The sequence below is a fragment of the Lagenorhynchus albirostris genome, chromosome X, assembly GCF_949774975.1.
Source record: "Lagenorhynchus albirostris chromosome X, mLagAlb1.1, whole genome shotgun sequence".
Lineage (NCBI taxonomy): Eukaryota > Metazoa > Chordata > Mammalia > Artiodactyla > Delphinidae > Lagenorhynchus > Lagenorhynchus albirostris.
Genome location: NC_083116.1, coordinates 116149044 through 116173927, shown reverse-complemented (window position 1 = coordinate 116173927; position 24884 = coordinate 116149044). Strand labels below are relative to the sequence as shown.

General features: G+C 45.5%; 1 protein-coding gene across 1 annotated transcript in view; it reads right to left on the bottom strand.

Annotated features, from left to right (window-relative positions):
* The window catches only part of MAP3K15 (mitogen-activated protein kinase kinase kinase 15), a 152705-nt gene that overhangs the window by 14463 nt on the left and 113358 nt on the right, over positions 1-24884 (bottom strand). Inside the window, 8 exon segments of the mRNA XM_060138461.1 lie at positions 151-339; positions 3811-3944; positions 3947-3967; positions 15619-15724; positions 15930-16069; positions 18047-18174; positions 20417-20550; positions 22106-22265. Coding sequence (XP_059994444.1) covers positions 151-339; positions 3811-3944; positions 3947-3967; positions 15619-15724; positions 15930-16069; positions 18047-18174; positions 20417-20550; positions 22106-22265 — 1012 coding nt within the window.

The window sequence follows — 24884 nt, the reverse complement described above, 5'->3', positions numbered from 1 at the left end:
TATGTGAGGTTCATCGCTGTCACCTATGGGGCTCCCTGTGTCTCCGCGTCCCACACCTAATGCACCAGCCCCACCGCTCTTCACAAACACGGGCACCATGTGGGAAGCTCAGCGCTCGGGAGAGCCGTCACCTCTGCCATCCCAGCAGGCCTCATCTGCCGGCTTAAAAGCAATTCGGTTCTTCTGGCCCTTGTTCACCTGCCTTAAGAAACCCTCTTGGAGCAGTCCAGCAGCGGTGACACGTTTGTGGGGGTCAGGCTCAAAACAGGATAAAACGAAGGCTCTAGCTTCCGCTGAAAGGGTTTCTGGAATCTCAGGGTGAATCTTAAACACGCCCACCTGCAATGAAGGCAGAGGTGACCGATGAGACAGTGTGGTCTCGGGCAAATCCAGGTGTACATACCTTCCACACAAAGCTCCTGTATCTGCCATCCTAGGAGGGGCTGATGATGGATTCCAACAATGGCCTCCATGACTGCTATCCATGTCCTAGCCCCGGCTGGCCTCTGGGGACTTTGCTTTGCCCAGTAGATTGTGGGGGAAGTGATACTGGTGGGGGGTTCAGAGGCTAGGCCTTAAGAGGCCTTGGGGCTTCTGCTCTAGTCCTCTCGGAGCTCTGAGATCACTACGCAGGGAGGACGCCCAGGATGAAAGGCCACGTGTGAGAGGCCCTCTGAGAGCATCGCGCCCTGGCCTCTCAGTCTGTACGCCTTCACAGCCCAAACCTCCAACTTCCAGCTGTAAACCACAGGCAGAGCAAACCTGGAGGCTGGTAACTCAGGGCCCAAGCCCTCATCCCCACGGGGTGCAACTGGCTGAGGGAGGCGGCGCTGCCCTTTCCTGTTCAGGCTCCTGCTGCAATTTCTGCTTCAGCTCCACTGCTGGCTAGCTCATCATCGTCCTGCCGCAGGCTCTCTGTCCCCGCGCCCTGTGGGGGAGGAGTTTGGGCTGAGTCGTCACATCTCACTGTGACACGGGAATGCTTCCACGAGTCCGGCTCATCCATCCTGCGTGACCGTTCCCATCAGGGACGGCTCTCCATTCATCTGAGGAGTTGTCATCTTTAAAGTTCACGGTCTTCTCCTCATCGTCTCCAAGCCCACCCAATGAGCCAGGAGTGGAAGCCATTCTGTCCTCCAGATGCACCCCATTCCCAGCTCCTCGGCAACCATGGGGCTGGCGCGGCCTCCCCTGCCCGCTCAGTGAGACCGGGGCGCCGCCGAGAGCAAACCGCCAGCCTCCGACTTCACAGCCTGAAGTCCCTGCACCAGGGGCGCACCAACCGCTTCTCACACGCTGCTCCTCATGGGCAGGATGGAGAGTTTGGCATTGAGGGGAGGGGGAAATGGGGCATTACTATCCACTGGGCACACATGGCACTTAGATGAATAATTTCTAGCGATCTGCTGTACAGTGCTGGACCTTGACTCAAAAATACTGTTAAGAGGGTAAATCTCATGTTGTGTTCTTACCACAATAACACAACATTTTCAAAAAACGAGTTTTGGATTTTGAGAACACTAAACACTGGATAGAATTCAACCCGCAAGATGTGAAATGCAGGGCACATTCCAGCTGGCATCCCCACCGCCTGAGGGGTGGGGATCTAAGGGCACTAGGGGGGTCCAGAGACAAAAACTCAGGACAAGAACTCAGAGAGGAAGGGAGTAGTAGCTTCTCCCCAGGCTCTCAAGAAGAAAAGTGCAAACATGGGCACTACGGTTTTTTTTGTTTTTTTTTTAAAAATAAATTTATTTATTTTTGGCTGTGTTGGGTCTTCGTTGCTGTGCGTGGCTTTCTCTAGTTGCAGCGAGCGGGGGCTACTCTTCGTTGCGGTGTGCGGGCTTCTCACTGCGGTGGCTTCTCTTGTTGCAGAGCACGGGTTCTAGGCACGCGGGCCTCAGTAGTTGTGGTTCGCGGGCTCTAGAGCACAGGCTCAGTAGTTGTGGCACGCGGGCTTCAGTAGTTGTGGCACGTGGGCTCTAGAGAGCAGGCTCAGTGGTTGTGGCGCACGGGCTTAGTTGCTCTGCGGCATGTGGGATCCTCCCGGACCAGGACCCGAACCCATGTCCCTTGCATTGGCAGGCAGATTCTTAACCATTGCGCCACCAGGGAAGCCCACCAGCTGCTATTTATTCCGAGGCCTGTAACTGAAGCTGCAGGAAGATCTTTGCCAGCCCCAGGTGGCTCCATCCTGGACAGGCATGGAAAGGCTGGAAGGTCACTGCTGCCTGCCAGCCGCGGTGTTCAGGGTCTTGTTGGGATTGCAGGTGCCAGGAGACACTCGTCAACTTGAGATCTTGCCTTTAGGGCTATCTCACAGCTGCTGGGAGGGTGGGAAGCTCAGAGAACCTTCTGCAGGGGCTGGGCTGAGGAGTGCACCAAGGCATCAGAGCACAGGGCGTTCAGAACCCGCTGAGCAGGCTGCACCCAGCTCATGGGCAGAGCCCTGCACTCGGGCCTTTGAGTTCCTTCTGCCGAAGAGACTGAGCCAGAGGGCCTGGCAAGGATGCAGGCGGGGAGGCTGTGGGGCTGACAGGCCTGGGAGGCCACCAGGCTTGGTAGAGAAGCAGGAAGAAAGGCCTCTGGAATCACGTTCCATCAGGCTGCTTCCATGTACTGTGACCTTGTCATCCGTAAGCAGTGGCCACTTAGCCTTCTGGGACCCTGCTCTCTTCCTTCTTATCTTTGGGGCAAACAAAAGTGCTCCGCGGAAGGTCAGTGCTGGTAACGACCTCTGAAGGCTACAGCTGCTCTTCAACTTCTCCAAGCGTCCACGGAGCCAGAAGCCGCAGACCTGACCTCGGATACACCGGCTGTCCTCGCATCAGCTTCCCTTGGGCTCGCAAGCAACCACGTCCCTTCCCAAGGGAGCATGTCCAGTGTAAAGCCCCACCCATAGGGCCAGTCAGTACCACGTGGGCCTCAACACACGGGTCACCCTTCCTGTCAGCTCTGGGAAGGCTTTTAGAAGGACAAAGGAGACAGCATCTGATACCCAAAGATCCTCCTCTCCAAATCTAGACAGAAAGCTGTCCTCCAAAGACACACCCAACGCGGCCCTTGAGCCTTACCCAGTGTAAGAGCGCGTACAGATTAACTAAGAAGCTTAACTCCCTCAGTTGGAAAGAAAGAAAGAGATACCCCCCACCTTTCTTAGAGCATTCACTTTAGAAAACCTGTCATTCTAAGTTCTGTGTCTCTCTTCGAGATATATGTAAACCTTTTTAAAAGCCAAATAAGCCTCTTGCCAGAAATATCTTTCTCAAGGACCTGGGAGCCATCTCTTTGGAATGCCACCACCGAGGAAGGTAGCGCTCCAATTTCCGGGTTTCTGTGGGAAAGCAGGAGCCTAACTTCAGTGGAGCCTTTTGCTCCAGAACTACGTCCCGTCCTAAAGGTTTGAGAAGTTGATCTTTCCTTTGGGTAAAGCCAATTAGCTAACACAAGTGGTCACTCTAGTTGTCAGGGGAACCTCGGGTGAACTCCTGTGACCAGTGGTGCTGTCTAGTCCTTGCACCTGAGGACTAGTCAGCATTTCTCTTCAGAACACGGATGTAAAGGGCTGCATCTGCTTGGCTAGAGGAAAGGCTGAGTTCCGCTTTCCAGTCTCTTAGCGCTCCACTCTCTTGTGCCTGTGACACACATCACATTCTGATTTTATGCTTACTCAAAAACAAAACAAAACAAAACAAAACAACCTGTATGCTTTCTCTTCCACCTTTGTGGAGAGGTTTCTGGATTGGGAGATTTTTGATTTGAATTCTCTCTCTCCAACACCAGCAACCTAAACCATCCAACATGTCTTACTTTGAACATGGCTGCCTGCGGTTCACCGAGCTCATGGAACGGAGGCCTGCTGGTGGCCATCTCAATGACGGTGCAGCCCAGGGCCCAGATATCAGCCGGGGTACCATACCCACGAGGTCCTCGATCAATAATCTCGGCGCCATGTACTGCAGAGTGCCTACTGGGAAAAAATACAACGAAGATGGTGGGTACCATATTGTTTAAAAACTAAGTGGACCATTAGTAAACGAGTGTGTGAACTTTAACTCTCGTATTAATGACACACGGGGGCCGGTCTCATGCGTAAATGATGTCACTGCATCTCTTCTTTGACCAGACACGTGCAAATGCCTTTCTTTAACACTAGTCAACGTTGACAGAGGATCACTCAGCCCCTCGAAGGATAAATGGGCCCAATCTAATTCAATCAACACATATTAGTGCATGGCAGATACAGGAGGACCAGAATGTAAGAAATGTGGTGCCTGACCTTTAGACACTGCCCAGTGGAGGAGACGTGGTGACGAGGAGGGTGGCGACAAGGAGGGTGGTGACGAGGAGGGTGGTGACGAGGAGGGTGGCGACAAGGAGGGTGGTGACGAGGAGGGTGGCAGTGGCGATGGTGAATGTAGGAAGTGCTCTGACAGGTATACACAGAAGGCGCTGAGAACATGGATGGAAAAGTGCTTGATTCTGCCTGGTTTGAGTCAGGGGAAGCTCTAGCTGTGTCAATTTGGGTCTCTGAGAAATAATACCAAGTCAGAATTAGACATACAAGAGATTTACTGCGAGAAGGGGTATGACGGATAAAGGGGGAGGGAGCAGGCTGGGCAGGGGGAGCTGTCAGACTGCAGTGCAGGTCTGACCCCTGCGAAAGGAGCGGGAAGGAAGCATCTTGATGGCAGAGCACCTCTGAGACAGCTTTGGCCAGGCCACCGGGGAGGCCCTGACCCAAAGCTGCCCACTGGAAGAGCGCCACACTGTTTCTAGTACCCTCACCAGGCTCGGTCATTGGCCAGGAGCAGGCAGGGCAAAGCATGACCTTGCCATGAACATGGTGGCCAATCCAAACGGGTGGTGGCTGGGCCGCCAGTGAAGTAGACTCCCGCCATGAGGCTCGAAGAGGTGGACAAAGGAACAGGAGAACTTCTGGGCAAGGTGAAGAGCTCGAGCCAAAGCCCGTGGGCGTGAAGTATAGAGTGGACCCAGGAGCGCTGTGTGTTCTGAAGGTTCTGGCTTTGGACTTTCGCCTGTGGATCACGAGCCACCAGGGGCTGCCACAGGGAAGGTGGTGATCAGGGAGGGGAAGGGGTTGCTGGAGAGATGGGGCAGGGAGGTCAATCAAGGGCGCTAAGAGTAAAATCTTTGGTTTCCCTTGAAACTAATCCTGAGGCAAGAGGCAAGGGGAATGTGGAAGCAACAGCAGCAGATGCTACGTGCTGGCAAAGAGGTTTATAATAAACAGCGAACTCAGAAATGATACTGGCCATGGTGTGAACAGAGAACACTGAGGCACAGAGAAATTCCAGTCTCTGCCTCAAGATCACAAAACCAAAGTAGGTTTCCTGAGTCTTGATCAATGCAAATAAAGGGCTCATTGGTTAAAATAAGCTTGGAGATGCTACCTACGACATCCTCCTCCTCTTGAACATCCAATGTCTTACCAGCTTGTTTCTTTCCCATGAGCATTTTAAAGGCTCTAGGACAGCTCCGACCAATAGGATGTTCTGCAATAATGGAAATGTTCTATTCTGTGCAGTTCAGTATGGTAGCCACTAGCCACGTAGCACTGCTGGGCTCTTGAAATGTGGCCGGTGACACTGAAGAAATGAATTTAAATTAAAAAATTTTTAAATTTTATTTCATTCTTCCTAATTTAAAGTTAAATATACATTAGGTTGTATCAGTGAGTGCAAGAAATCAGCAGGGCAAAAATGATGGCTTTGGTCTCCCGAGCTGAAAGCCTGGTGGGCAAGTGTTCGGTTGGCTGCAGGGTTGGGCGAGATGGAGGCTCGTAGCACTTGTTGCAGTGTCAGGAAATCTCAGAGCCCCAGGAAGGGAACTTTCAGTGACACCACATCCCCTACAGGCTCCTACTACAGTGAACAACAGAGAGAGAGGCCTTGGCAGGGAATGTGCCTTCTAACTAACCCATAATGCATTAACTTAGGAAAGACGTGACGCTGTGCTGTTTATTAGGCTGTTATCTCTCAGCTCTGCTATGCTGGGTCTGGGACTGTGCAAACCACATTTCTGCCTTGTCTGCTGCTCCCTGGTGGGTTGGGAGGGGTTGGAGGGAGAGAGCATGCCTGTGCACAAGCGACAGGAAGGAGAGGTTGGTTAGCAAGCGTCACTTTGGACCCTCAGGTGGTTCCAGTAGCAGCGCTTGGCTCATTCCCAGCTTTTTTGTCCCCCCCCCCCCACTTCCAGAACCGGCCCCCTCAGAGTTACGTGCTCCAGCCCAGTGGCATCCCCCACTGAAAGGTTTGAATCCCACCCTCCCCTTTGCTCCCTCAGGCCCTAGGGAATGTAGGCTGCTTTCTGATAACTCAGTCCCAGGAAACAGTTCTTTCAACTAAATTCTCTCTGTAAAAATAACTGGGGTGATTTCAATTTTCCTGCCTGGATCCTAATATAATCTCTAAAAGTTAATTCTTAAAAAAGAAAATAAACTTAGAAAGTTATGCAGCAGTAGAAAATAGCACTAAACCAAATTGCAATGGCTTATTGACCCTGACTGAATAACTGTCCTTAGTACAACTGTTTCACAATTGGAGGATTAGTCTGCTTAATGCTAAATTTGGAGATTTTCTTTATATGGAACCATAGTGAACATCACTCTTTCTAAAGGTAGGGACTTAGCAATGACATCCATATTAGTTATTTACTGCTATATAATAAATTACCCCAAAGAAAAATGGAGCTGGATGAATCAGGCTCCCTGACTTGAGACTATACTACAAAGCTGCAGTCATCAAGACGGTATGGTACTGGCACAAAAACAGAAACATGGATCAAGGGAACAGGATAGAAAGCCCAGAGATAAACCCACGCACCTGTGGTCAACTAATCTATGACAAAGGAGGCGAGGAAATACAATGGAGAAAAGACAGTCTCTTCAATAAGTGGTGCTGGGAAAACTGGACAGCTACATGTAAAAGAATGAAATTAGAACACTCCCTAACACCATCCACAAAAATAAACTCAAAACGTATTAAAGACTTAAATGTAAGGTCAGACACAATAAAACTCTTAGAGGAAAACATAGGCAGAACACTCTTTGACATAAATCGCAACAAGATCTTTTTTGACCCATATCGTAATGAAAATAAAAACAAAAATAAACAAATGGGGTCTAACTAAACTTAAAAGCTTTTGCACAACAAAGGAAACCATAAACAAAACAAAAAGACAACCCTCAGAATGGGAGAAAATATTTGCAAATGAAGCGACCAACAAGGGATTAATCTCCAAAATATACAAACAGCTCATGCAGCTCAATATCAAAAAAACAAACAACCCAATCAAAAAATGGGCATAAGATCTAAATTGACATTTCTCCAAAGAAGACACACAAATGGCCAACAAACACATGAAAAGATGCTCAACATCACTAATCATTAGAGAAATGCAAATCAAAACTACAATGAGGTATAACCTCACACCGGTCAGAATGGCCATCATCAAGAAGTCTACAAACAATAAATGCTGGAGAGGGTGTGGAGAAAAGGGAACCCTTTTGCACTGTTGGTAGGAATGTACATTGGTATAGCCACTATAGAGAACAGTATGGAGATTCCTTAAAAAACTAACAATAGAACTACTGTATGACCCAGCAATCCCACTCCAGGGCATGTACCCAGAGAAAACCATAATTCGAAAAGATACATGCACCCCAATGTTCACTGCAGCACTATTTACAATAGCCAGGACATGGAAGTAACCTAAATGTCCATCAACAGAGGAATGGATAAAGAATATTTGGTACATATATACAATGGAATATTACTCAGCCATAAAAAAGAACAAAATAATGCCATTTGCAGCAACATGATGGGCATAGAGATTGTCATACTGAGTAAAGTTAAGCCAGACAGAGAAAGACAAATATCATATGATATTGCTTATATGCAGAGTTTAAAATAAGGGTACAAATGAACCAAAACAGAAGTAGAGTCACAGATGTAGAAAACAAACTTATGGTTGCCAGGGGATAAGGGGGAGAGGAATAAATTGGGAGATTGGGATCGACATATACACACTACGATATATAAAACAGATAACTAATAAGGACCTACTGTACAGCACAGGGAACTCTATTCAGTACTCTGTAATGGCCTATATGGGAAAAGAATCTAAAAAAAGGGTGGATATATGTATAACTGATTCACTTTGCTGTACAGGTGGAACTAACACAACATTGTAAATAAACTATACTCCAATTAAAAAAAAAAGTAACTTATTGCATGCTAGGAAAAAAAGAAATTACCCCAAACGTTAGCAGTTTAAAACAACAGTTATGATCTCACACAGTTTCTAATGATTGGAATGTAGGGCTGGTTATGTAACAGCTGGGCCGGGTAGATCTGGCCCAGGGTCTTTCATCAGACTGCAGCCAAGGTGTTGGCTGGGGCTGCAGTCATCTGAAGGCTAGACTGGGGCTGGAGGATTCACTTCCAAGCTCACAGGGGTGTTGGGAAGAGCCTTTGTTTTCTCGCCACATGGGATCCTCCATAAGGCTGCTTAAAATACGGCTTCCCCCAGAGTGTGTAATCCAAGAGAAAGCAAGAGGAAAGCCACACTGCCTTTTCTGACCTAGCCTCCAGGTCACACACCACCACTCTGTCCTAATGTATTCATTAGAAGCAAGTCACTAAGTCCGGGCAGTGTTCAACGGGAAGGGAATACAAACAAGGCTGTGAATACCAGGAGGTGAGGGTCACTGGGGGCCATCTTGGAGGCTTCTGGCCACAACATGTGACTTTCAATTGGCACTCAATGGCTTACAAAGCAGCTCCACGTAGCACTGTCCATCTGACTCTCACAACTCCATAAGCACGGGCAGAAGAGGTATGATGTACTGTTGCTCCCATTTTACATATGGGGAAACCAAGGCTCAGAGAAGCTAGGGAATTCATTCAAGCTAAAGCCCAGGTCTTCTGTCTTCAAAGTTGCAGCTACACACCATGACATCCCTGATCTAAGTAATGGATCCAGGAGAAGCACAACTGAAGAAAAAGCTGCCTGATTAAGAGCAGCTGATGCAAGAACTTCCAAAGCCATACTGTGACTTCTTTCCATGTAACTTTCTTTCCGTATTAGGCCCAGGGCAGTAATAGCGAACTGGGTGCTCCATTTTATTTACTACTGTATTCATAGGGAAACCATCCAGTCACAGCAAGCAGCCAACGATGAGAGACAGATCCCCACAACTATTTCCAAGAGTCAAGGGGCCAACCCGGGGCAGCGTGCACGTTGTGGGTGTACATCAGCTGTACCAAAGACTGGCTTCTGTGGAGAAAACCAAGTGAAGATGCCATGGAGGTGGGGGAGCAAATGAATGGAGAGATCCTGGAAATGGTGCTCGCCTTAAATCTGGCTCTCTTAGGGGTTTCCTATGGTCCCTCAGGTATCTACACGGGTGCAGTGGTGCAGAGTTCAGGACAAGGTGATCAGGAGACCCACAGGCGTCAACCCAGTCCCCTTGGGACATGAAATCCATTGGGGGCTCCTGGACAACGGCCCAAGAAGGATTTTCAAATTATCAGCAAAGAAAAGACATGACACGGGACGATAATTTAGGAGTTTCGACTGAGGGGCCAAGATATGATCTGGATACCAAGACAAGGGGTGAGAGAGGGACCACAGACGCATGTTTCTACGGCGGTCTCAGATAACTGGTTACACAAGCCGTGGGCCCCCAGCCCAGGGGCCTCCCACCCAGATCAAGGGTTAAAAGGGGTGAGAGAGCACAGCCTGCGCTGGGAGGTGTACCCTCTCTCATTACAGGTGTTGGGGAGGAGCTGTCCCCAGAAGCGTGTGGGCCCATGGCGACTCAAGCAACTCAACATCCACCCAGGATAAGTGTACTTGAAAGGAGGCCACACATGTTTGCACCTTCTACAGTCCCCTTGAGACAGTGTTAGAGCCCAAAGTTTCCACATTTAATATTAATAAAGTAGCAAAAAGAGAAGTAAGGTGCAGCTTTCCATGCCCCCGGGGTCACCCCAGTTGTCCTGCCCAAGGGATGGGTCTGGAGGGAGGGGCCACCACTTCCTCCCAACCCAGAGCCTGTGAGGGCTCCTCACTGGGCCCACTCAGAGCTCCATATGTATGTGTCCCCTGCAAAGAAGCTGCACAGAGGACTGGTTCCCATGGGAGCAAAAGCAGCTGACAGCAGCAGAGTGGGGACCATATGGTCTGGGAATATCACCGCACCCTCTTGACAGCGGGTAAAAAAGGGACACCAGATGCAAAACCCGTTGCAGAAACATTGCTTTAGGCTCTTGTTTGTTTTTTGGGTTTTTTTGGCCATGCGGCTTGCGGGATCTTACTTCTCCAACCAGGGACTGAACCCGGGCCCTTGGCAGTGAAAGTGCAGAGTCCTAACCACTGGACCACCAGAGAGTTCCCTGCTTTAGGGTCGTCTGCCTGCCTGCCTGTCTATCTATCTATTTATTTATTTTTGGCTGGGTTGGGTCTTTGTTGCTGCGTGCGGGCTTTCTCTAGTTGCGGCGAGAGGGGGGAATACTCTTCGTTGAGGTGTGCGGGCTTCTCACTGCGGTGGCTTCTCTTGGTGCAGAGCATGGGCTCCAGGTGCGCGGGCTTCAGTAGTTGTGGCACGCGGGCTCAGTAGTTGTGGCTCACGGGCTCTAGAGCGCAGGCTCAGTAGTTGTGGCGCACGGGCTTAGTTGCTCTGCGGCATGTAGGATCTTCCCAGACCAGGGCTCGAACCCGTGTCCCCTGCATTGGCAGGCGGATTCTTAACCGCTACGCCACAGGGTCTTTTTTAAAAGGAATCCTGCCCAAAGACAGCCTTCCAGGCCTGGTTCCCTCAGTAGAAAAAGATGGAGGGGTAGTTATAATGTGCAGGGTAAGAGACCAGGGTGAGGAAGCAAGGTGCAGTCAGCCAAAGGAGAGGCCCCTGTCCCGGACACGGGAGTTATATTCAGAGGGGTCCGGCAGCAAAGAGTTAATAGCAACCATCAGCCAGACCCAGAGCACAGGAAGCCAGCTTAGAACAGTGCTAGTCAGGTGACAACTTTCTGCCCCTCTCCTCTCCTGGCCACATCTGGTGAGGAGGGAAAGAGGTGAGGGAGGGAGCAAAGACCGACACCCCGACCAGTGGGGACGGGGAGAGGAGTCCACCCTTTAAATGAGGACGAGCGTGTGGATGAGTACAGGCAGAGCCCAGAGATACTGCAGGTTCGGTTCTAGACCACCATAATAAAGCGAATATGGCAATAAAATGAGTCTGGAGTTTTCCGGTTTCCTAGTGCATGTAAAAGTTATGTTCACACTATACTGTGGTCTATTAAGTGTGCAGTAGCATTATACCTAAAAAAACAACATACAGACCTAAATTAAATAATACTTTATTTCTAGGGACTTCCCTGGTGGCGCAGTGGATAAGCCTCTGTGTTCCCAATGCAGGGGGCCTGGGTTCGATCCCTAGTCAGGGAACTAGATCCCACGTGCATGCCGCAACTAAGAATTCACATGCCACAACTAAGGAGTCTGCGCGCCACAACGAAGGAGCTGGCAAGCCACAACTGAGCTGATGAGCTGCAACTAAGGAGCCCGTGAGCCGCAATGAGGGAGCCCGCCTGCCACAACTAAGAGCCAGTACAACTAAATAAATAATACTTTATCGCTAAAAAGATGCTCACCATCATCTAACAATGCAGGATTGCCACAAACCAATTTGTAAAAAAAAAAAAAAAAAAAAAAAGCACTATCTGCGAAGCGCAACAAAGCAAAGCGCAATTAAACAAGGCATGCCTGTATATCTGCCGGAACCCTTTCAATGACTGGATTCAGACTTCGTTTGCTTCTCAAAGTGCCATTAAGACTTTCCCTTTGTTTCTCCAAAGACGACATACAGATGGCCAACAAACACGTGAAAAGATGCTCAACATCACTAATCATTAGAGAAATGCAAATCAAAACTACAGTGAGGTATCACCTCACACCGGTCAGAATGGTCATCATCAAAAAGTCTACAAACAGTAAATGCTGGAGAGGGTGTGGAGAAAAGGGAACCCTTTTCACTGTTGGTAGGAATGTAAATTGATACAGCCACTATGGAGAACAGTATGGAGGTTCCTTTAAAAACTAAAACTAGAACTACCATATGACCCAGCAATTCCACTACTAGGCATATACCCAGAGAAAACCATAATTCAAAAAGACACAGGCACCCCAATGTTCATTGCAGCACTATTTACGGTAGCCAGGTCATGGAAGCAAGCTAAATGTCCACTGACGGAGGAATGGATAAAGATTTGGTACATATATACAATGCAATATTACTCAGCCAGAAGAAGGAACAAAACTGTGCCACTTGCAGAGACATGGATGGAGCTAGAGACTGTCATACAGAGTGAAGTAAGTCAGAAAGAGAAAAACAAATACCGTATATGAAAGCATATATGAGGAATCTGAAAAAATTGGTATAGACAATCTTATTTACAAAGCAGAAATAGAGACACAGACACAGAGAACAAACGTAATGATGCCAAGGGGGAAAGGGGCGGGGTGGGATGAATTAGGAGATTGGGATTGACATATATACACTATTGATACTATGTATAAAATAGATAACTAATGAGAATCTACTGTATAGCACAGGGAACTCGATTCAGTTCTCTGTGGTGACCTAAATGAGAAGGAAATCCGAAAAAGCGGGATATATGTATATATATATAGCTGATTCACTTTGCTGTACAGTACAAACGAATGCAACATTGTAAAGCAACTATAATCCAATAAAAATTTAAAAAAAAGAAATAGGGATTGATAAAATTAAAAAAAAATTCTCTTTGTTATCTAAGTGTGGCTGGAAGAGTCACGGGAAAGGACCATTGCCCTGAGCAGGCGTGGGAGACAAAAATAAAAATAAAAATTACACCTTTTGAGTCTGACAGGCTCAACATGTTAGTTATGCACATAAACTCGATTCTCTCAAAGGCTCCTGCCAGCTTGAATGACCAGTGCAAATTAGTATTTAGTTCACTAATGCAGACTTCAGTTGCACTTGCTATGAGCCAGGTACTGGTTAAAGCACTTCATCAATATTAACTAGTTTAATCCACATAAAAACCCTCTGAAGTGGGTATTATGAGCATCTCTGTTTTATATACTTATGAAGAAACGGAGACGCAGCGAGCTTAAGTGATATGCCCAAGGCCACACGGCTAGCAAGTGGTTGAGCCAGAATTTGAACCAAAGCTGTTCACCGCCACAGATCAGAACAGAGTTCCTGTCCCGAGTTCCATTCCTGGGTATCTACCGGAGAGGGATGGAAACATATCTCCACACAGAAGCTTGTATGTGAATGTTCACGGCGTTATCATTCACTATAGTCAAAAAGGGGAAACAATCCAAATGACCATTAACTGGTAGATGGATAAACAAAATGTGGTCTATCCATACAATGGAATACTATTCAGCCAGAAAAGGAATGAAGTACCGATATACACTATATATAGCACAGGTGAACCTCGGAAAGATTATGTGAAGTGTGGGAAGCTGGATACAAGGGACCACACATTGTACCATTCTGTTTATAAGAAATCTCCAGAGCAGGAATATCTATACAGACAGTGGGTCGCTGGTTGCCTGGGGCTGGGGGTGGGCATGGGGTTGACTGCAAGGTGGCACCTTTTGGGGGTGACAGAAATGTTCAAAAATTGGATTGCGGCGAGAGCTGCACAACTTGGAAAATTGACCAGATACCATTGAAATGTGCACTTTAAATGGGTACATGTTACGATATGTGAGTTAAACCTCAGTAAAGCTGTTGCAAAACCAAAAGCAAAGGGGGCTGACCCTGGCCGTAATGGCCCTTCCTCCTGTTCTAGCTGGTTTACACCTATGGTGAAAAGCCTTCAGAGGAACACGGGAGGGGAGGACTTCGGGCCAGGAAGTTGTCTGAAGCCTTTGTCTGTCCTTCCAGGCTCCAAAAGCCTCCGGGCATTTGCGTGGAAACGCCCCACTGCGTCCACCCGCACCCAGTCGGAGTGTAGCACCAGTAGCTGAGATTTCTTGACAGAACCGCTCTGTTTTGCAAAGAGTAATTATACGCAGGGGAATTTCCTACCCCAAATGACACCCCTTCTTTATTATCCCCCAAACACCCCTGCATTATTTTGCAATGCAAAATTCATGCCTCCTCAAGCCAATTACTTGGGAAAATGTGATACGCAATGATGAATTATACATGCGTTTTCTTTATGATTTTTTTTTCTCCTTGGGGATGGTAATTATGAGATAAATTGTTGGGGGTTTTATGTCTTGAAATAACTCCTTACCATATCAGAGCCCCTCTTGCTACATATTGCTAAGCTAATTGGTGGCTTCCAAAGAGAAGGACAGAAGTCATTTTTAATTAGGCTAGTAAAAAAATATGCCAGTCATACATACATACTCACCGATACATACATGTTGAGATACATATATTTATATCAGAAACAATGAATGAACATTCAATACACTCTTGGGGAGATCCCGGTGGGGTCCTTGGTGTAATAGTTCCCCATTTTGAGGTGCATGTACCTCCTTTGGTGTTACAACTGAGACGTCATTTCTGATGCATCAAAGTTCTCTTTAGATAGAGAACGAGTCTCTACTGTGGGTGTCCAGTGGCTGACATAACAACTGTCTTGTTGAAGAAAAGTCTTTCAAAGCTGAGACATTATTCACCAAAAGTAAAGGCAAGTCTGTCCACTCTCTAGTTTGGTGTTATAGGGATAGAAAACAATCATCTGTCTTTTATAACTTACATCGGAGCTATAATATGATAAGCGCTGTTTCATAATTCCATCAGGCAAGATCTTTGTGATGCTTTCATTACACCCTAGGGGGAGCACAAACCTTTACTTAATCAAAATCAGTACTTCTCTCCGAGGATCAAAGTTTCTGTTTTGCTTTTAAATGGGAATTACAAAAAGCCATAGGGGGCTTCTGAGCATAATTCTACTCGGTGGTGGTGTACATGGAAAGCTAGCTGGCAATTTTATTCCACTCTCTGAATCCAGTCCCTCTCAACACATAAATGATTCCATCACTGACGCATGGAAAAGAAAATTCAATTGCTCAAACCCACTTAGAATACCAAACCCATCTTAGAACACCCTAAAAGAATCAGCCTCTCTTGGAAACATAATCATATTAAAGCACGAGGTACCAGAACTCCCTAAAGTAACAGGCTATTTTTATAAAAGACCAATAAAATGTTCTAATAAGTTGCCTGAGGGATACTGTTATTCAGAATTACCCACGATTCTGAATAATGTGCTACTAACTTAGAAGAGATGCTGCCACTTTGCTGACTGGTTAGAAACCCTCGGAAAACCTCAAGCAGAGCACAACACCTACTCGACCTTGGAAGACAAGGAAGAAAGTAAGGCAATCTCGTTGCCACAAATAGCTAAGTGCATCATTATGACAGAGTTCAAACACTTTGAAGTTGGGGACAATACACCGTCCACTTCAACTACCAGTTGTCCAGCGTGCACACAGGTGCTTGGTGAGTAACTTCCAAAGGACTGCAGTTGCAGCAAGCCTAACCCCAGGACGGCGACCCCACGCCAAGCTCTGTCTGCTTACCGGCAAAAGTTTCTGTACATGGATTCACTCCTGCAAGACGTTTAGAGGTGCCGAAATCGGAGATTTTCACCACTCCGCTATAGGTCTTCACCAGAACGTTATCACCCTTCAGAAAAGGAAGAACGTCAAATGCTTAAAGAAAGATTTAAACAAATTAATGTAAAATAGACTTGGACCTTAAGAAATGGTCATGTGTCTCTAGGAAGACTAGACTCTGCTCAATCCTCTCCCCTCCGTGAGCCCGTCCACCTGCAGACACTCCAGCAGCTCATGTGATCTGAGATGCAAAGTAAAATCTCATTGGCTCAGACAAGCAAGTACCTTATGTCTCTGTGCACAATCTGGCTTTCGCGGAGATACTTGAGGCCTTCCAGGATTTGCTTGGTGTAGAACTTGATGGTGGGCTCCTTCATCAGCCCCCATTTTGATCGCAGAAGAGCCGAAAGGCTTCCTGGAAATGGACACAGTAAAAAAAAAAAAAAAAAAAAAAAAAACTCATCAGGGCGATGAAGAGTCAATTATAAGGGTTCAGGGAAATAAAGTGAAGTGACGTTTCTAACCTAACGTAAGCACTCGCGCCCACATCACTGCATCTGGGCTAAATGCAACATCCTTCCTCCCTCTCTGTTGCCTGTTTCCCAGATGCGCAAGCAGCGTAGTCAGAGGAGGGACGGGGCGTGAACCAGCACATCAGCCTGACCAGAGGTGCAGGGTGGAAAGGAACCCCTTGTGACCCCCGAAACTCAGCCAGGCCACCTTCGGGCTCAGCTCTGTTCAGCCGCACAGAATCAGGAAGAGTGCAACAGTGCTCTCTGAACTCTGAAGGGCTGGCCTGACACTGCACGTGCTGCACAAGCGCCTCAGCCATTGGGCTTGGGTCAAAGCCACGCTTTCTACCTCACCCTGAAATCAGAGGTGGACGGGAACAGAGTGAGGGGCCCTTAAGGGAGACAGGGAGCCGAATCGGAGGAGGTTGCGGCTCTCTGTCCTCACTGTGAGAAGCTCCTAATGCCAGGTCCCAGGGTCAGGACGGTCTTAACACCCACCCCGCCCTGACCCCAATTATACTACTAAACATTGAACTTTGGGGCCAGAGAAAATCTCCCTTCACTGCCTTCTGACCCTGTGTTTCAGAGATTATTGTCCAGGCCCTCAGCATCAGCTAGTCGCCCTTACATAGGACCATGCTATGCCTCAGTTTCCCCATCTGTAAAAGGGGAGGTGCACATCTATCTCCAGCTCTGTGGTCATCCTCAAGACGTCACGTCTGGAACACAAATCAGTATTTTCTGCTAGACTATGAGCAGTCTGAGGGAAGAAGACACTGTACGTCATCATAAATGTAACCCTCAAAATCTAGCGCATTGCCTGACTCTTAAGACATATAGTTAGGTTTTTAATGTAATGGCAGGCTCTTAGTAACTATGAGTTGAAAGAATGAATGAATACAGATTTCTAACTCAAGTTTTTATATTTGCATTCAGATTACTATTAATTTTATCATTATTTTCTTAAAATGAGCACTTACTGAGTTCTTGCTCTCTGCCTGGCACCGTTTTGAGAGCTTTACAAACATTATCTCACCCCATCCAATAAGCCACTGAGATAGTGTCATTATGACTCCAATAATTATTACTATTCCAACTATGACAGTATTTATTAATAATCTAATTTTAAAATTCATTTATTCAGTCAGAAAACTGAGGTCACACAGCTTGCAGATGGAGGGACCAGCTCAAACTAGATGGCTGGGGTCTTCCCTAGTGGCACAGTGGTTAAAGACTCTGCGCTCCCAACGCAGGGGGCCCGGGTTTGATCTCTGGTCGGGGAACTAGATCCCACACGCATGCCTCAGCTAAGAGTACGCATGCCGCAACTAAGGAGCCTGCCTGCCGCAACTAAGACCCAGCACAGCCAAATAAATAAATAAATATTAAAAACAAACAAACAAAAACCAAACTAGATGGCTGGCTCCAGACCTGAGGAACTCCCACCCTCGCACTCTACTGTCTGCCTTTGGGGATCTTGTGGATAAAGCACTGGTGTTCAATTTCACTGTCAACATGTTATTTTGCAATGTCATTTAAAAACACCTCCGTTTCCTCTTCTCCAAAGCATATTTCAGCTCCTAAACTGTGAAGGCCTCAAGGCCAGAGGCTGTGCTTTATTCATCTCTGTCTCTAGTGCTCGGCCCAGTAGCTGGCACTCAGTAGATCCTCAGTGAATATTTGATGACTGAATTACCAGACCAGGAATAGACTGTTTATGTGACACTGGAAAATCTGTATCCAACTCCTCTGGGAAACAAATAGTCTCCCACACCTCAAATGTCTGTCATTTTCTAACGGCAGGATGAATAACGATGCTCATATTATATTTTCATCAGTGATTTTCAGGGTATGAGACCAGAAGACCAGTGACTACTCACTCCCAGGCACCTGCTCCATAAATATCTTAATGTAGCCGCCCTCGGAAACAGAGCCCAGCTACCGAACAATATTGCGGTGCTTGAGGTTCTTGTGCAGGGCGATCTCCTCATGCAGAGGCTGAGAGTAACTGGTGAGAAAAACAAAGCCAGTGTCACCTGCCAAATCCCTGGAGCTTGGGGTCCATGTGGCGCACCTCACCAGTACCTGCCCTGCTGCTGGCCATCCCTTCTTTGTGGGAATGTTCTCTCCCCTGGCTCCCATGAGACTATTCAGCTTCCCATCTGTAGAACAGGGGATAATAATACGAAGCACTCAGGGCTGCCGGGGGCCAAAGTGTGTCAAGTTTCTCAGGCACCCAGTGGCGTGCCTGGTGTGTGGCAAGTACCCAGTGAATGGCTGCTGCTGTTACTATGGTTATTGATAGGGCTTGAACTCTCCAACCATCCTTTGTCTCTCTCAACAGCCTGTCTTCCTCTGCTCCCCCATGAAGGGAGCTGTTCCAGAAGGTTCTGTCCTCAGCTGCCTTCTAGTCTCATTCCACAGACTCATTCCAGACTACAGCAACAGCCACCTAATGGACCTCCCAGCCTCAGCCTCTGGCCTCTTCAGTCTATTCTCCCCTGGCCGCCCTATTTCCCCTTCCTAAAACACACACCCCATCGCATCACTTCCCATCCTAAAGTCCACATAAAGGCCACATTGTTTAACATGGCACACAAGGACTTTCAAACTCAGGTCAGACTACATCTTGAAAAATGTTTGCCTCATCTCAAGAGCCCCCCCCCGCCCCGCCACTGCCCTACATCCTACAGTCGAGTCACAACAGACAATTTTTTCTTCTCTCAGTACACTCTGTGCTTAACAGCTCTGCTTCCCCTCAGCATAGAATGCTCTGGCCTCCTTTTCTGCCAGACGAACTCCTACTCATCCCTCAAAGGCTGGCTCAAAGATGATTTATTTTCTCAAACTTGCCACAACTCAACCAAGAGGAGCAATTCATTCCACTCCTATGCTCTACAAACACTCTGTGAACCTCTGTATTATGGCACTTGTCACTTTGCTCTACCAAACTGGGCACACCCTAACATTAGGACAGTATCCTACTCCCCTTTCAGTCTCCAGTGCCAGCCCAGAATCTGGCGCAGAGAAGGTACCCAATATCCTAACTTCAGCCTGTAAATTTAGGGAACGGGACAAAACAGTCTCTAAGGTCCCTTCCAGCTCTAAAATCCCAGGAACGACCATGAGCAGTGAAGAGCTGGAACGACTAACACAACCGACTGAAGGAGGCGGTTCAAGCCAGCAATTTTCCCCCAACAAACAACTGCAACGCCTTATCCATCATGAGAATAAGAGACAGAATACTGGAAGAGGAACTCAAGAGACTGGATCCCAGTCTTGTTTCTTGATGTCCTCGGAGAAGTCATTTAACCTTCTTAGCCTTGGAAGAAGTTGGATGAGTTCATTTCAGACCCTGCTTTATAATTCAAATATCGTAACACACAATCCCATTAAAAATGAATAGATGAACAAGTGAACGAATGAACGAATGAATGACAAAGGGTCTTACAGCTGCTAGAAATCACTTGTAATCCATCCTTAATAATTCACTGACCACCTGGATGGAGGGCCATTTGCACACAGCCATCAGTGTCCAGCACTGAAGGCAACGCTGCAGATGTGGTCTGAGCACGCCGGCGGAGCACAGAGCTATTATTTCTTATACTGTGGCCATTACTGTATATGTAGCTTCTCTACAAAAACACTTGACAGTCAACACGTTCTTGTTTAGAATTAGGAGGGGCATGAATTCAAAAGGGAATAAACCTTTAGTTAGACTCTTAAAAAGTGTAGGAGAAATAAATTGGTAGTACTTGTGGTTTAAAAAACAATAGTCCAAAATCTATGGGTGAGGTTGAAGGGTAGGGTATTAATAAAATAGTCTGTATAGCAAAAAACTAAAATTTTTCCTTACCACATTTAATTTTCTGTAATGATACATCTGAATAAGTAATAGCCATTTCAAATTGTTACAGTGTGGATTAAAACACTGAGTCATATTTTTAAATATTTGCAAACAAACACCTATGTAAAAATGTAAAACTTTATTTCCTCCTGACGGGTGGAAAAAAAACTACAGTCTTCTTTTAAAACGTGACTCTGCAATCCACATGCCTCTAAGTGAAGTTGTTCCATTTTCTCCATCTATTTATAATATGCAGAGCACAAAAGCAGATCAACCTTATTAGAAGAGAATTACAATTTTTTTTGATGACATAATGCTTTCATTATGCACCATCAGTGGTGGGCACGGGAGTTGGGGTGTGGAGGTGGCAACTGTAGAAGGTGGAAGGCCCGCCCTGACTTGCCTGCTGTCTCTCTCTGGAATTTCTTTGATGGCTATTCGCACTTGACTGCTCAGATCTCTGCCGGCATACACGATCCCATATGTGCCCTTCCCCAGCACCACTCTCTCACCATTCGCATCGTGGTCATACTCATACTAAGGAAAAGCAACAAGATAAAAAAGCACACAGCTTGTGGTGGAGAAACCCCATAAAAGCCCAAACATTGTCCTGCAATTTTTAAAAAATTTATGAATAACATTATTTGAGTACCAGGCAGGTCACATTTCTTGGGTTATATACTTTTCATTAAATAATTGCTTTTAAGGGGTAGAGTTGTCAGTTACTCATATATTCATAACATGATTTTATGAAATAGAATGAAAGAAATTTACAAATACGGCTCATATGTAACTTAGTGGGCTCACCTTTTGGAGAACTCCCCTCACTTTGATGCTGCAATTTAAAACTGCTTCTAAGCATGTCAAGTACCCCAAATAGGTGCCCTCTTACATGATCCCTTATCAACTCGCCAGGAAAGCAACCACCTTCTACAGCCCAGAAAAGAACTGAAGGTAAATAAAACTAAAATTGTCTTAATAGAAAGTACACATGCTGCCCCACTCCTGCTTTTAGAGGTACAGACCTAGCATTAAACACATACTGCAAAGTTCCCCCAATCTTATCATCAAAAATTGTACAGCTGCATTCCAGTTGGTTCTTCTCAATGATTAAAAGAAATGTAACTCTAGACTGAGCGATATTTATTTAAAGCAGAGGCAGCAAGGGATTCTTTCTGTTATCTTCTATGCCCCCATACCCGCTTACAGAAGTGCACAGAACGCGTGTGCATGTGGACGTGTCCCCTCCCATCCACTTCTAGGGATGCTCGCGACAATTAAGGTTACTAGTGGGTCTCATCACTGTCTGATTTAACCAGACATCCGCCTGCTTCATAACAGGCTTTTATCTCCCACCTTCAAAGTGCATCACTCAGTTCGTTTCTACAACAAACTTTGATTCCAAGCTAAGAATTCGAGTACCTGACTCAATTATTAAAATGAATCCCTTTGATATTTTCTGTAAGAAATCTCAAAGAATTAATTTCAGCCCACTTGAAAGTATAGCAAAATCTCACTAAATTACAAGGACCTGAATTAGTGGCAAGTCATAGTAACTGTGCAAGATTTAAACACGTGCGTAGTGGTGTAGTCACCTGTGGACTACCACTGTGCTGTCCAAAAGAGCTTATGATGACCCTTTCTTAATATTAAGAAATTAATATTAATTTCTTCATATTATCATATTTAATATATTAAATGCAAGTAGATATAACTAAAGTCATTTTAGGTATAAATGAAAAAGTCTGCTTCTATTTGCCCAACTCTTTCTCTTGTAGTTTCACAAACATTATTAATTAGCATAGAAAAAGCTTTTCCATCAGTTGTACACAAAAGGGAATTCTAGTCTAGTCCATGTCAAATTTTTCTTACACATTCTGGTTGATAGGATGCCAAAGTAATGAGATTTTTCTATAGAGATGCATTAAATTTAATCTCTGACAGTCATGAATAGTGATGGCTAGCTCGTTCATTAATGAGTATTTTAAAATATACACATAAAGAACTTTCACACAAAAAATGGGACATTTTCTTAAAGCATCAAAGACACAATAAATAACTTTTTCCATGTTCTAGGTCTTCTGTGACTCACCTCTAAGGTATCCCCATCGGTCTCTCCCTCCAGCTCCACTATACTGCCCACTCCATTGGTTGTCATCTCTTTGACCAAAGAGCAAAACCTAGAACACCAAATGTCACAAAGATGTCGCTAATTATGATCACTCCTATTCCTTTCCTCTAACTTGGCCTTACTACATTAAACTGTGATTAAATAAACCAAGCTTTTTACAAGTTATGGAACAATCACTCCACTCCCTGATTTGACATGGTAGTGTACTGGTTATCTAATCTAGTTCAAATACCCATATGATACTTGAATCCCCTCTATACAATAGCACCACCAACTGGCTGGCTAATTGATGCGTGAACACCCCCAGTGACAGAGAACTCATTACCTCACAAGGCAGCTCATTCTTTGCCGAACTCAATGAGAAATGCTTCACTTATATTGAACTAAGACTTCTTTTATGTGGGTCTCATCCATAGACTGCTTAGAATTAGTCCCTTTCTACATAACTGCCCATTAGAAATGTACATAATTTTATTATATCCCTATAAGTCTTTCCTTCTTGTTCCCTCAACGCTTCCCCCAGGACTTGTTCACTAACCTGTAATTCTTCAAAGGTGTCCCTGTATTATTCTTCAAGTCTGGTCCCGGGACCAGTGTTCCAGGGGTGATTTAATTAGTGCTAAGGATAGTGGGACCATCACCTCCCAAGTTGCCAGCACGCTAGCTCTTAGTGAGAAATAAGGTCTTGTATAAGGGGAGAGATGAGAAGGAAATGTGTAAGACGGCCTCATCGTTCTGTTGACATAGACTAAGCTTAATATCAACTATAACCCATAAATATTTCTCACAAATGCTGCTGGGACACATCAGCCACTCCCTAGACTTGTGCAGTTATTTATTTGCATACAAATGACTTGACTCAGATGATTTGTATTCAGTATTCTCTCTTAAGGTGGCAGGGAAGAATACTGCATACTTTAAGATAATTTCCAAAGAACACTAGGATATTCTTTTCTCTAACCCATCCCACCTCTGCTTCTTCTAATTTTTGAAAGCTGGGACATGCAACAGTCAAGCTTCTTAGGAGACATGTGGTATGGATGCAACAGAATAACTAAAATTTAAAAGACAGTATCAATTGTTGTTCAGAATGCGGAGCAACTGGAACTCTCATAGGTTGCTGTTGGAAGTGCAAATTGATACAACTACTTTAGTATCAACCAAAGCTGAATATAAACCTATCCCACAACCTACTAACTCCATTCCTAGGTACATACAGTGCAGAAATCAATGCATACGTTCACCAAAAGGCATGCACAAGAGGGTTCATAGCAGTTTTATTCATAATGGCCCCAAACTGGAAACAATCCAAATGTTTGATAGAACAGATTGTCATATACATTCACACAATGGAACACTACACAGCGAAAAAAAGCATGGACTAATACAACATGGCTGAATCTCATAGATATTATTTCAAGAGAAACAAGTGAGAAATAAAAGAGTACATACTTGATGAGTCTATTTATTTGAAGTTTAAGAACAGGCAAAACTAACCACTGGTGATAGAAATCAAAATAGTTACATGAGGAGTGGGTTTAACGACTGGGAAGGGGCACAAGGCACCTTCTGGGGTGCTGATATACTTAACACACTCATCTGTATATCACACCTCAATTAAAAACTTATTTAAATGTATGGCAAGAAAAGACACTGAGGACGGAATGAGAGTCAGAAGGTAAACTCTGTAGTAAAGGGATGTTCTGCTTCATATCTGGCAGCATTTCCCAACTCTAAAATTGAAGATTGTGGCCCAAGGGTGCCCTGGTCTGATATGTAGTCTGATTTCTAAATACGTTGTGATAATGATTGTCTGAGACGCACTGAATTAAACTGTTCTCAAATTACATGACACAAACTCTCTCAACAAACTACGAATAAAGGAATCTTCCTCGACCTGATAAAGGTTATCTATGAAAAACCTACCAGTAACATCATGCTTAATGGTGTAAGACTAGACGCTTTCCTCCTAAGATCAGGAACAAGACAAGAATGTCTGCTCTCGCCACTTCTACTCAACATTATATACTGCAGTCTAGTCAGGACAATTAGGCAAGAAAAAGAAAGACAGACATCCAGTTTGGAAAGGAAGGACTATACCTATCTCTATCTGCAGATGACATGATCTTGTATGCAGAACATCCTAAGGAATTCAGTAAAAACTGTTAGAACTAATAAATGAGTGCCAGTTTGCAGGATCAATATACAAAGATCGAGTGTATTTCTACACACCAGCAATGAACAATCTGAAAATGAAATTAAGAAAACAACTCCACTTAGAATAGCAACCAAAAGAATAAAACACATACATATTTAACAAAAAAGTATAAGACTTGTACATTGAAACTCCAAAATTTGTTGAAAGACATTAAAGAAGACCTAAACAAACAGAAAGATATGTTCATGGGACGGAAGACTTAACACGGTTAGGATGGCAAAGCCTCTCAAATTGATCTGCAAATACAAAGCAATCCCTGCCAAAACCCTAGCGGCCTTTTTTGAAGAAACTGACTAGCTGATCCTAAGGTTCACACGGACATGGAAGCACCTGCAATAGTCAAAACAATTATGAAAAACAAGAACCCAGTTGGAAGACTCACATTTCCTGATTTTACAGCTTAGTACAATACTACAGTTATCAAGAAAATGTGGTAATAGCATAAAGGATGGACATAGAGATCAATGGAATAGAAGTGAAAGTCCAGAAATAAATGCTTACATTTATGGTCAACTGATTTTC